Source organism: Tinamus guttatus, unplaced genomic scaffold (genome assembly GCF_059628265.1).
Source record: "Tinamus guttatus ecotype Peru unplaced genomic scaffold, ASM5962826v1 Tinamus_guttatus_pri_ptg000142l, whole genome shotgun sequence".
Taxonomy (NCBI): domain Eukaryota; kingdom Metazoa; phylum Chordata; class Aves; order Tinamiformes; family Tinamidae; genus Tinamus; species Tinamus guttatus.
The window spans coordinates 125,002-138,595 of record NW_028288676.1 but is presented as its reverse complement, the minus strand read 5'-3'; the positions used below and the strand labels follow the sequence as shown (position 1 = coordinate 138,595).

At 41.4% G+C, this 13,594-nt stretch overlaps 1 protein-coding gene across 1 annotated transcript; it reads left to right on the top strand.

The window, feature by feature from the left end:
* Window positions 1–418: 418 nt before the first annotated feature.
* Window positions 419–9,768, top strand: MACIR (macrophage immunometabolism regulator). Its single transcript, XM_088521992.1, has 2 exons — window positions 419–512; window positions 8,841–9,768. Exon 2 carries the CDS (start codon window positions 8,862–8,864, stop codon window positions 9,483–9,485), a length of 624 nt encoding a protein of 207 aa, XP_088378118.1. The 5' UTR covers window positions 419–512; window positions 8,841–8,861; the 3' UTR covers window positions 9,486–9,768.
* Window positions 9,769–13,594: the final 3,826 nt, after the last annotated feature.

The window sequence follows — 13,594 nt, the reverse complement described above, 5'->3', positions numbered from 1 at the left end:
GTACCAGGCTAACGCAGTGAAGCAACAAGGCGATGGGGGCTGTGTGGGCACAACTTTCCCTTTCTTGGCCGGGCGCCGGGCCAACTGCTATCAAGACAGAAAGCCTGGACGACCTTGCTACACTGCCTTTTTTTTTTCCTTCTCTTTTTGCCTACTTAAAGAAGGGGAATTCTGCACTTGTTTGCAAGCTTAGCTGCAGTGACAGCAGTTTTGCCAAGTCCCCTGGCGGCCCACGAAGCGCCAAAGCCACAGCTAAACGTTTGCAACCAGCCAGCGTCCCCGGCTGTTGCCCGGGGCGGGCAAAGGCTGGGGCAGCGGAACCGTTGGGCGCCGTTGGCGCCGTTGGGGTGCGGCACGGCCGCTAGGCGGCGGCCCGCGCGCCTCAGCCCCGCCCTCGGCCGCGGCCCGCGGGGCGGAGCGGAGCGGAGCCGCCGCACTCGGCGCCTCGCTGTCCCTGCGCGCTCCGCCGCCCTGTGCCGGGCCGGGCCGGGCCCCGCCGCGCTGGACCGCAGGTAGGAGCAGGGGCTCCAGCCCCGCGCGGCGCGGGGTGGCTGCGGGGCGGCGGCGGGGCCGGGGCGGGCGGGCGCGGTGCCACCGCGCGCTCTGTCATGTCATGGCGCCAGCCAGCCCGCCCGCCCGGTAGCGCCGCGGCCGCCTTCTGGTAGCGGGCTCGGCTCCCGAGCCGCTCTGCCCGTGTCCGGCCGGGGGTCCGGCCCCGCAGCGGGCTGCCCCGGCGGAGCCCGCTGCCGGTCGCCTTTGTGCCGGCTCCTCCGCGCCGCCTTCCCGCGCCTCCCGGCGCCTGGAGGCGCGCTGGAGGAGGCGGCGAGGCCGGGGAGCTGTCCTGGCCCGGCGAGGGGGAAAAGGAGGTGGTGGTGGGGATCATCCTCGCGCGGAAGGCTGGGGGGGTCACGTGAAGCCTTCAGCTTGGAGTTAGGTTGCTCAAGTGCGTTTTTTGTGCTATTATTATTAATAATATTTATTATTATTAAGTGCTGATGGAAAAGGCAGAGTTCACACATGTTAGCAGCTGTGTTTCTTTATAGACATCTATAGTGGATTTCAGTAGCAACTTACAATGCACAGCAGTCCCCCTCGTACCACTCCTGATGCGCTTATAGAGGTCCTAAATCCGAGTGCACCCCTTGGACGTGTCATACCATTACAGGAAACTAGTGCCCAGCTTGCTATGGGCAACTTCACGTTTCTCTGTAATTGAAGCGTCTTTAGTGAGCAGAGACTCAAAGCCCTGTGTAAAACATGTCACTTCTATGATCTGTAGTGCTCGTGTGCCGTCTTTACCACCCTAGTGCAGGTGAAAGGGTTGCCTCGCAGAACAGGAAGCTTCCTAAATGGCTCTGGGCTGACAGCCGGGTTGTTCTGCCTGTTGTCTGCCTGTTGGGTTTTTGGGCAGTGGGGCAGGGGTGTCTCCCAGCAATTAAGGTGCTGCTGCATCACATGCTGGGCAGTTACAGAGGAAAACAGCCTCGGGTCTTCAGCCTTCCAAGGTAGTTATCATTTATGTGCCACTTTCCAGAGGGTTTTGCTGGCGTGCATGCGTTTGTATCTACCTTATGCACAGAAAATAGCAAGAAATGTGCATTCGCAGATATTTTTGGAGAGCGTGGCTTTGCTTGTTGCTGTGCCTGCCTGGGGTGGGATTGTGCATCCTGGTGCATGCACATGCGCCCGGTTGTGCGTTAAGGGGAGCAGGCCACAGTTAGGAAGGAGAGTGTTCGTGGAGATAATGAGGATGGAGAAGGGTGGTTCTTTCAGAAGCTCTGAAATGGAGGAAAGAAGTGAGGCAATCGCCGTGTGATCACTGAAATGAAATTCTTGCATAAGAGCCCTAGCATTGTAGTGTGCCTTGCTTTATAATCTCCCCTTTGCCCAGCCATATGCTGCCTGCCCGGCCACCGGGCTTGTGTAATCAGATGCAAACGTTGTTATGGCAAAGTCAGATGCATGAATCTTTCCTAGTCCAAGTTCTGTGGTCACACATTTAAATCACATTTACTGTATGGAGTGTGCTGCTGGGCTCCAGTTAATGGTTATCCCATACTTGCATTACACTTAAATGCTGCCCACAAAAAAAAAAAAAAAGTGTTTATATAAGTATGGGAAAGGACATTTGAAGAGGTGGCAGAGGACAGCACTTTAAAGGTTATTGTATAGCTTGTAAGCTTGAGGAAGTGACCTTTTGAAATGCAGGTGGTGTAAGGGAAGGAGACACCCCTTTCCAGCAAACAGCTACCTACCCGCTGCAGATTACATGGCATCAGGCCAATGTAATAGTTACTTGAAGTGCTTCTATTCAAAAACCTGTCAGAACAAATCGCGCTGATTAAACATGGTATTTTCCCTAATGGCTTTGTGACTAGGTCTTATTTTTACCTAGTGTTTTTCTTTGAATAGCTCTTCCCAAACAAAGACTGTGGACAAGACAGTTTCTGTTGAGGTAAATAGTTTCAAAATACTGTCTGCAGAGCTGTGTTTTTAGGCATGGCAACATAACCTACTACCACATGGTTATTTCTTGTGTGATGCAAAAATGGTGGAGGCCTCTTTTGCCACTCATAGTTGTCTTTTTAAGACAAAGTAGTGTTTGTTCAGCAATATTTGTAAGACATTAAAAAATTCTACCTTTCTACTTTTGTCTTTATTGTTCTATAAAGCTAATTGAATTGTTCTGACACGTCAAGATAGTTATCTTTTGAGTGAAATAGCTTGAAACTGAAGAGAGAACTAAATTTTCAGTTATTTAGGAGATGAAAATGATCTAACTAACACTGTTTGCTAAGGAGGTGCTGGAAGTTAAACGGCCTGCCTTCCCACCATTTTCTCTTACTTTTCCCGCTTGCTAAGACAGCTCATACAAAATTCATTAGCCTGAACGGACTCTCGAAATTCCATCTGTCTCTTCTCTGTGGAAATGGTTGCTCGGTCACACTGCTCTGGTCCACGGCTGCCATGTCTGCAGGATAAACGTTTTACTCCGCTTGTGACCCTCTTTGGTTTTCAAAGATTGTTTCCTGGATCATTTATTTTTTCTGCTCAAAGTTGAAATTAATAAGAAGGATTGACAAATGAACCCGTTAACCAGTTGTGAGTCTAGCGGTAGGAACATGATATTTGAAATTGGCTTAATCTTCTTCTGCAAAACATTATAAATCATGATGTGGTATAACTGATACTGTCCAGTGTACTCATTGCTTAAGTGCTAAGAGTGACTTCATCTGCCCAGAAGGAAAATGCCAGCTATTCCAGAAATACTTTTTAAGTTGTGGTGTACAGGCTGTTGTTTTGTATCCCTTCCTGAAGTTAGTGCACTATTTTTTTATTAATGTGCTCTATCTGTGACTTCTTATTTACTTAAGAGTGTATGCATATACCTTATGTGTAATTTCATTTTCTTATGTTTAGTTTTGAAAAAAAAAGTTAAACTTTTTGTTCAGTCCCAAACTTACCTCATATGATGTAACGTGCTTTCTCTGTTTGCTTTTTCTGTGGTTTAGTATCTCTTTTAAAGGAAGATCAGTGTTTGGTGAAAATATGTCCAATTTGTAGGCATCTCTCACAAGCTTTCTCTCTGGTCTTGCTGTGATATGTTTTTGTTTTCTACCCTTTACCATCTTTCTTGCCTCTGCAAACGTGATATCTGTCTATAAAACTTAATGTGTCTCTTCTAGGGTACCTCCAAGAACATAATAAGGCTAAATGTGTTTGTTTTGTTTGTTAACCCCCTTCAGCTGAATATGGAGTTGTGTGTGGTTGAAAATAATCAGGCAGCAGATTGAGACAAGGGTGAGGGAGTCTAGGAGTAAGTTGGAGAGCAGTCCTCGTCCCCATGCTTGTGATGTGGGGTTGGCAGTGCTTGCAGCAGCATCACCAGCCTGTGTGGGAAGAGTCTGCAAGCTGCAAATAGCTCAAGGTCTGGCAGCCCCTGCTCTATAAACTGAAATGTGGCACTTTTGTGTATACTCTTAGATAGCTCAGCTTTAACTTGACTTTCTCCTTTCAAGCTATTTTTTTCAGTGTGCATGTATGTATATGTATGTATTTATTGCAGATTGGAAATAAAATGTGTTAACTTTGCTTGTCACAGTCCTCTTATAATTACATGGGCTGAGTGGCTTCCTGTATTCTCCCCTAATGCTTGATAGACAAGAATCATATCTTCTAAGTGTGTCTTATAAATTAAGAAGTAATGGAAGATCAGAGAAGGGGAATTGTCAAAACTGGTCCTGCTTGATTCACTGTGTCTAATCTTACGTGTTCCACCCTGGTACAGAATTGATATGAGCCAACTCTAAAGCCGCCTTACCATTTAGCCACCTGCTCTTTGCAATTAAAGAAATTTATCAGAGATAGAGAGAGAGAGAGGCGTCTTTGTCATTCTTAAGGAATGGTAAGGGTACCTGCCAGTTTCTGTCCAGAAAACCAACCAAACAAACTAGATGAAAAATATCAATTTGTATCTGGATACACAGAAATGAAATGCTTTTCATAGAAATAAAGGTTTGTTCTCAAATCACTTCATGTTCTGGTTGAGAAGATTAATAACATTGGAAATACGAACTTGTGAAGAACAAGCTGTTTTGGTGGTTTTGAAGTAACACAGACTCTTCTGAAAGCATAGGTGTGTTAAGTGAAACCCAACTTCTATTCTCTTTGTATTTTCTTTGTCTAAATATTGAGTAACCACACAATTAAACTTGCTACTTTAGAGCTGCTTGTCCTCTTTTTGAGGAAGAGAGAAAGTAACAAATTACCAGCCAAAAAACCATGAATCTCTAAATGTCATTATGTGTCATCAGAGCACATGACATAATTTCAGGGCTCCAATCCAAGTCAGCAAATGATTTACAGTACATTCACCAGCATCTCCTGGTGTTAATATGTACTATGTTTCTGTTTTTCATGTGTAACACACTTTCTTGGCATGCTATCTGTCACCTTTGCAAAATGTTCAAAAATAGAAAGCTTTGCTATATATAGGATGTAGGGGGTTTTGGATTTACCCTCAAAGCTCTATCTTAAGCATATTAGTGCATTTTTTAATGTATTAGTAATTTGTAATAGTTAACCTTGTCTTTGTGTTCATTATTCCTTTTCTCAGTGGTTTAGGTGGCTTTCTCGATATTTGGTTGGATTAGGTCAGATTATATGCAAAGACCCCTTTGTAGTTTAAAGAAAATAATTAAAATCTTGTAAAATCTTAATGAAATGAAGCATTCTGGAAGTGTGTTTAGCACCAGTGTATGTATATTGGTCAAGTGAATCCTCCTCTTGCTAACTTCTATTTTCAGTATTTTTCCGTACATAAATATATGAAGAAGCAGCAAAGAAAAACATGTGCCATCTCGTCATCATCTCCTTGTTTTGATTCTGTAGTAAAACCTTAATTATCAATTACGTTGAATTGGCATCACTGTGTTGTCATTCTCTTGAGAAGCCAGAAGGAAAAGCGACTATGATCTGAGGAAATAATCCCTTTTAATTGAAGTTCTGATTATTTTTTTTCCCCAGTGGTAAAATTGATGCTGGAATTGCTGACATGTGCTTAGACAAGCATACAGCAATGAACTTACTGGAGTTGGCTAATGTCTTACAAGCAAAGAAGTGACCTAAAAAAAATGAGCCTAAAAGCTTTAGCAGTGCATTTGTAGCTGCTAGTACCTACATTCACAGATACTGTGACTCTCTCAAAAGATTTTTTTTTTAATAGGAACCTTCTGAACAGTGTCACTTTGTCTTTTTTACCAGATAAGGAAATAAGGCATATTGAAACCATATGGCAGCTTGAGTAAGTCTCATTAAAAGACTTGGGAAAGCAGTCAAGCACGCTGTGTCCTGGACCTGTGCCTCCAGAGCTGGCCAGTCATTCCTTTCAGCAACTTGCAGTGCTCTTCCCTTTAGCTTCTGATGCTTATGGCACCAAATCCTGCAATTTGGTTCCTGCTGCTACCGTTCTTGTCAAGTGTCTGTTGGATTCCCTCTAGGCTTGGGTTTTTAGGGCTTGCATTGGGGTACAGCAGTGGAGATTCTTCTCTTTCACATTGAAGCACTAAGCTGGAGCGTTGCTGACTTCGGGCTTTTTTCCCTCCCCCCTATTTCTCTTGTTCTGTTCTCGACCAGCAAGGGAGTCACTGTTCCACGAGAACCTCTTGCTCCCTGCCTTCCTGCTTTTTTTCCAAATTGGATAGCTTTTAGCTAGCAGGGCACACATGCATTTTTCAAACTAGAACTAATTTTAAAAGCTGGTTCTTGAGAAGAGCCTTTGTACTGCTTTCTCGCACTCCAGTGCTTTTTTAGCCCAAAACATGCACGTGGACGTTCTTTCCGCCCTGCTTTTCCTTAAGGGCACCCATGGCTGTGGCAAGCGATTAAGTTGTTGTTGCTGGTTTTGAGGATGGGTGTATTATGAGATAATTCATTTATAACCTTGCTATAAAGTTGTATTTATGCTCTTCCTAGCATTGTTTTTGCTTTTTAACAGAGCACGTTGAATCATTCTGGAAGATGACTGTACATATTTCTGGAAGAAACAAAGTAGGAATTAAAAGATCAGGAACAGTTAAATATTTAGGTTTCTTTATGAAAAGCCTATGGCAGCCAAAAATTTTAAGGAAAGATTTTTCTAAGTTGTTCTCTGAATATCCTTGGATCTTGATGGCTCAGGAACTATAATGTCTGCTTAACAAGTTAAGTTGTCAGGAGTGTCTTTAACTTTGTGTGCTGAAGTTTGGCTATATTTATCGTCTCATATGGTGCTAAAGTAGGAAGCAACAATTGCTTCTGCTATACTGAAAGTTTGAATTGACTACATAAATACATTTTAGAAAGCTAATTAAATATAACGAGCACCATTCTTGAGTTTTTACATAGTTATTTTTTCAGTGTAAAACATTGACATTAGTACAGTTTTTTTTGTTGTTGTTGTTTATCTTTTGCTGTCTCTTTTTTGGAAAAAATATTAACAGCTTGCTCCATCTATCTGCAAAAGCAATGCTACACAAACTGAGAAACCCTAAGTAGACTATGTTATGAGGAGAACTGAAAAAGGACATTTTAAACTAAAGGCACTTCAATAACAGCTCTCCATAGTAGAAGTCTTTTTGTCAATGACTGACAAATCAAATCCTATTTAGCAAAAACCTGTTTGGCAGCAGGTTGAGTTGAGATTAAGCAGGGAAGCAAAAGTGAGAGCATTACTTAAACTGCCCTTTCCCAATCCGCAGAAAGAAACCAGGTAGGCTTCAGCTTGAAGACAAGTGAATGGTTGTTGACCTCGATGGGGTTTTCCATTCTGTATTGGAGAGTGTAATTACAAATGTTTGAATAACGTATTGAAAGGAACACACTATTTTCTTTCCCTTCCTTATTGCATCTTTGCTTCTTTATCTCTGACCTCTCTATTTTTGGAATGCAACAAGTAGCAGATTTAAAAGTCTGCAAACTGATAGCAGCTTGTTGTAAAGGCAGTCTCATTTGTGACACTCCACCAAGGCATTCACATGACTCCTCCAGTCTCCTGGAATAAAGTTTAGGCCTTTGTTTCCACTACAAGTTTGTATGCTTACTAACTTACCTTTCTTCTCCAAGTCCTGTTGCCCTTAAAAATTACAGAACTGTGCAGGTTTGTTTTTGTGAAATGAATTGGCTAGAGTAGAGACCAGTTCAGAGCAAACGCAAGGCTGACAGTGAAGGAAATGGGGATTTGAAAACAGATGTGACCTTTGCATTTTGTGAAATAGCTGTGGCACAGAGACAGTGTAAAAGACATGAAAGACAAAGAAATGAGGGGGAAAAGAGAGAAAGAGAGAAAGAAAGAGAGAAAGAGAGAAAGAAAGAGAGAAAGAAAGCCTTCTTTGTGTTCTGGCACCCACTGGCGTATATTTGCTGTGATTTGAGCCTTAGCTTCCTATGCTAAAGATGGTAAAGACTAGTGATGGAAAGTTGTTGCACCTCTAAAAGCACCAAATAATTTATGTGGAGTAGTTGTGAGGAGAGAAATGACAGAGCACACTAGTGTGTTTGCAAAAGAAATAAAAGCTAAACAAATATGATAGAAATCAGGATTTGGGTTATTCTTAAGGTGCTTATAAGCATCATATGGCATGCTTATTAAACACTAGTCAGATGTTTCCTTGGTTAGAAATGCATTAGAATTTGTGGGTTTGTTTGGTTAACTTTGAATGAGAAGATTGTGTGTTTTAGAGGGGGAGGATTAGGGATGGCCTATAAAGACTGTCAAGTTTAAGCAGTCAGGATGCCAAACTTTGAATCCAAAGCAAGGTGTCTTCATTTCTGGAAGAGGGAAACACCACCCAGTAGATGAGGTCCTGTCCATGATCACGCCTGAAAGCAGTAGCTTTTAGATGGGTGAGTGCTTCAGTGGGTAGGCTTTATTTACTGAGATCATTGCAAGTGGAAAATGTATGCAACTGAATAGGGGAGAATTTGCTGTGGACTTGCTAATAGATATAGATGGCTTCAATGGACAGGATATCAGATGGACTGAAAGGATTAAATAACAGAGGTGGAAAGATATTTCAGTTTTGTCTGCAATACTGTTCAAGAATGTTCTTAACATATTCAAGAATATTGAGAATATTCCTTGGTATTTGTCACAAAAAAAGAAAAAGCAATCAAAATAGTTCTGGAAGGCAAATGTTGGTGATAGTTTTGTTGAAAGACTTTGTTGAGTATAAGACAAGACTGTAAAGAGAAGTCCTGGTTGTGATTTTGGGGTGATAAAAAATCTGCTATTTGAGGTCTTCTCTTGGCTCTTTTTCTTGGTTAAAGGCTCTCTTTCTGATCAAGCTCTGTTTTATTTTTAGGAGCATAGCGTTGTGTTTAAAATGGAAGTGGACATAAATGGAGAGTCCAGAAGTACCATAGCCACCCTCCCTGTGCCTCTTGCAGAGATGAGCACTGCAGGCAAAAGCGACGCCGAGAAGCCCCGATGCTCCAGCACACCATGCTCACCAATGCGGCGGACAGTTTCGGGCTATCAGATCCTCCATATGGATTCTAACTATTTGGTTGGCTTCACAACTGGAGAGGAGCTGCTGAAATTAGCCCAAAAGTGTACAGGAAATGAAGAGAGCAAAGGGGAATCTGGGCCCAACTTGCGCTCCAAACAGCTTGATTCGGGACTCACACGTTCCTCTCGTTTGTACAAAACCAGAAGCAGGTACTATCAGCCATATGAGATCCCAGCAGTGAACGGGCGGAGGAGGAGGCGGATGCCCAGCTCAGGGGATAAATGCACTAAGGCTTTACCATATGAACCTTACAAGGCACTGCATGGCCCCCTGCCTCTTTGCCTTTTAAAAGGTAAAAAGGCTCACTCTAAATCCCTGGACTACCTCAATTTAGACAAAATGAGCATCAAGGAACCTGCTGACACAGAAGTGCTACAATACCAGCTCCAACACCTCACCCTTAGAGGGGACCGTATGTTTGCAAGAAATAATACATGAACTCTGCTTCGGAATTTAGAATCCATTTCTGGTTATTTCTCTGTTGCTGCAAAAATCCACTGTTGTACCGTATACATGACTGTCCACATCGTAGGTGGTTTTATCAGCTCAATGTTACCCGAAAGTAATTTATTTGGCTGGAATTCTGACAGTATGTTGTGTTCCAAGCGCTTGGAGGGCAATACATCCTTTCAGAGCAAGCAGCTTCTAATTCAAACTTGACTGCAACTGGTGGATATTCCTTTGGACACCTTTTAACAAAGAAAAGGCTTTGGGGTTTTTTTGTTTATTTTCTTGGGTTTGGGTTTTTTGTACAGTTAGATCTAGTATTTACAGTAATTTAACACTGAAAAATGGTGATGTCTGCTTGGTTGTTGCTAATTTTGGCTTGATGTTAGAAACTGCTCTTGGATAAGTGCTCAAGCTACCTTTTTGTTTCTTCCTGTGTTCTACAGTACACTGTACGTATGCTTCGTATGCTTTCTTTTCTCTTTTATTTTTATTGTGTTTTATTTTATTTTATTTTTATTTTTTTTTTAACGTAACGGGAAGGAATGTGAACTTGGCTAAATTAGAGCACTTATTATTTAAACAATCCAGTTCAAACACTGTAACTGGGCTTGCACTGGTGAAGGGGAAATTCACTCATAAAATATACCTTTGTTCATTTGTTACTTAAGTCTATTAAGTTATTTTTTAGTATCTGCATGGAAGTAATTGCTTTGCCTCCTCTGTTGGAAATAGGTATTTGGGATATTTACAAAAAAAAAAAAAAAACCTTTGGGTGAGTGAGGGTTTTTTTTTCGTTAATGTGATTTTATTTTATTTTATTTTACATTGTCTTCACAGGTAAGCAAGGATTCACTTCAAATGCCAGTAAATACACTAGAATGTCTGCATCAGTATGTGAATAATGTTTTTTAATTTTAATTCATGATTTCTCTAATACATGTAGTAATGAACAGTGTCAAATAACTTTAGCATTCCTTAAGAAATTTAGTTTATTTGAAGCACTGCACACTTCTGTGGCAATTCAGAAGGCAGACTTTTAGATGCAGTGCAAGTGAAGTGTTTCTGTGACATCCTTGAAGAGCTGATACTGCCTTTTTCAGCAGAGTAGATTGAATACACTGGTTTAACTTCTCGCTTAAGACATTTTCTTCCAAACATGACATCAAATGCAATTTTGCCAGTTGCATTCTGAGGTATATTTAAAACATGTTAATAACTTATGTTTAAAAATGAAAAAAAATAGTTTTTAGACTTTTTTTAGGTGCAATTTATTACTGAAGCAGTGTGCAGCTTAGTTTTGGTTGGTGACCTCTCTATAAGTTTAAGAATAATGAAGATCACGTTGCTTTGAAACATAACATACTTGATGGGTTGTTCCTGGCACAACTGGGGTGTTTTTTGTTGCTCTTTGAGAATGAACAGGAAGCCCTGGTTAGTGCATGTGTTGTGGGAAACCAAGAGATCTCTTCGTTCTTTCACTTACTCCACAGTTGTAACTGAAGGCAGTAAATAAGAGCCCAGTAGTCTGAATTTTACTGTTTTGGTTAATGTTTTAGATTTATTAGAGTCTCTTCAACAACCGATGTGTATTTTTAAAAGTTAACCGCACCTCTGTAAATTTAATGTATTGAACAGCAAGCTCTAATGTCAACTTTTTTCCTATATAGGCTTTAAATTTGAAAAACAGAATGGTCAAATGCCAAAGAGAAGGGGGCTTTGTTTAAAGATAAACACCACTATTTATTGAAATATGAAATTGTATTTCTGGCTGAAAAAATAAAAAGGGTGATATAAATACACATTGTTGTGGAGTCTTTTACTGTGTAGGAGAATGAGGACGCTAAAAATGTAACCTCTCAGTATGTTTGGAAAAAGAAGACGTTGAGGGAATTGAATTAGTTGTGTGAGCCCCAGGTCTCTTTCTGAGCATTAAAAGAGTGAAGGTAGCAGTAATACAAGGGAGCGACACAAATCTGCTCTTAACTCCAAAGCAGGTTGGTAATAAAGGACCAAAGACTGGGCTGCTGAGCTGTGTCTTAAATTTGGTGAACTGATGAATGGTGTGTTCATTTTTTAATATACTTTAATTCAGTGGCGTCTCTCTTTTTGCTTTGTTTCAAGTATATGTTTGTAGCTACCGGTCCAGGAGCTCTTGCTGAGCATGTTTACTGTGCTGGAACTGTTAAATTGCTGCTTGGGGCTACTAGAGTGTAAAGCAGAACACATAACACCCAAACTTATAAAACTGTTTTGAAAGCTGTTCTTTTAAGTATTTGGTTTTTGATTCTTCTGGGAAGAGCAGAGAAGCAAATGGAGAAAGGTTATTGCTTAATGGCTCAAAGTGTAGGTGCTGTCTGTAGGTTACTGTCTGGAGATGGAAGAAGGTTTTGAGTAGTTCAGTGCTAGCAGCATAAATAACCGTGTTTTCTGGACAAACAGAGAAGAGAAAAGGTCAAGTTTAGTCTTTAGGAAGACTTGCAAGGAGGGAGCAGAAAGGCCATAAGCTGCATAAAAAAGACTTTCAGTATCCCCACTATCTGGAGAATGTGAGCTGATAAAAAGAGGTCAGTTTAAGGAACGCTCAGCCATGTCAGGTTGTGTAACATGCTTTTGAAGAATTGAGGAGGCCACCCTGGGCTCAGAAGCATGGTCTGGGAAAACCAAAGTGAGTTTTAAAGGGGGTTTTCCTTTGGTAATAAACAGGATGCAGTTTGGAGAGGGGAGGAAAAAAAAGTCAATGCTGAACCCATGCTGAAGTTTATGGATCAAATGGTGCCTCCGTAGCAGTGTGAAGGTCAATATTGTAGCTGGTACTTCCCAAGCAAAGAATTGTTCAGTGATAGCATCACTGTTGCTTCCAGGTCTTTCAGTAGTACCAGAGAATCTGCAACAGAAAATGAGCAGGATCAAATTTTGAACTTTGCCTGATTAGAGGGGTGGCGTAGGTAAAGTAAACTTGTCATGTTAAACTGATTTTGAAAGAGGTGCGTATTTTACAAAGAAATGAGCAAATGTAGGCTTCAGTGAGAATATAAGCACCAAAAAAACAGAAAAGCTCCTTTGGGAGGAACAATAATCTTAAAGGGGAGCTACATTACAGGTACATAATGGAGTAGTACATTCAGCTCTTGTAGGGAAAAAAATATAGGTCTATGAAAGTTGAGTAGCGTTTTACAATACTAATAACTTTAATGAAAGTCTTTAAAAGTAGCATCGAAAAATAAAACTTTATGCATGTTTCTTGGCTTGTAGTTCAGAAATATGGCTTTACTGATGCCCTTTTGGGGATCAGCAGTGTTTGCACGAGTGGTTTCCAAGTGATTTGGTCTGTTAATTGGGTCATCCGTTTCCATGATGGGTGCTTACACTGAGTGCTGTAATGGAGTGGCGAAGAGCATGTAGCTGATAGATGGGGCCTCAGAAGGACACACTAAATAACGTGTTTGCATCATTGATTTTTGTCTGTATCACATCACCCCTTTTAGCCTGAGGTTAGGTCCAACTTTACAAATCCTTGAAGACTTTCAGGCAGGTTATGTCATTCTGCCAGTGCGACTCTTAGGAAGAATCACGCTGTATATTCAGGACTAGAGTATGGAAAATATCTGCATTTAGAAGGAGCAGGGGGAATTGCTAGTTGTCTGAAGTACTTGGTTCTGTTCATGTAAAATCTAGGTATTGTTGTAAAATATATGCTGTGTAAGAATAGAAATGTTTCTGTGATTTCTGTGAGCTACTTTGCTAGGTGTTTTTCTCTGACCAAGGACTAGGTGAGTGATGCTGGTTGAGTTGAGATATCTGTATCTATCTGATCTATGAAGCATCACAGATTCATAAATATCTGTCTTGTGTCTCCAAATTAACAGTCAAGCAGTTATTTGGCTGGGTTTCGTTGCCTTAAGGAGATGACTCAAATCAATCTACAATCACCTTGTTTTTTCCACTTAGCACACGAGGGACCATTCCCAGTGCCTCTGCCCCAGCAGAAGCTGCATCTGGTTGTCTCATTTGACAGCTCAGCTGTCTGGTTGCGGGGTAGTAGTTTAAGAGTCATTTCTTCTGAGGTATCAGCAAAAGTTCTGAACCTTCTTGGATGT

Bases quoted from the DNA above. Each gene is read 5' to 3' on its own strand.
- MACIR (XM_088521992.1), top strand. From the start codon at position 8,862: ATGGAAGTGGACATAAATGGAGAGTCCAGAAGTACCATAGCCACCCTC.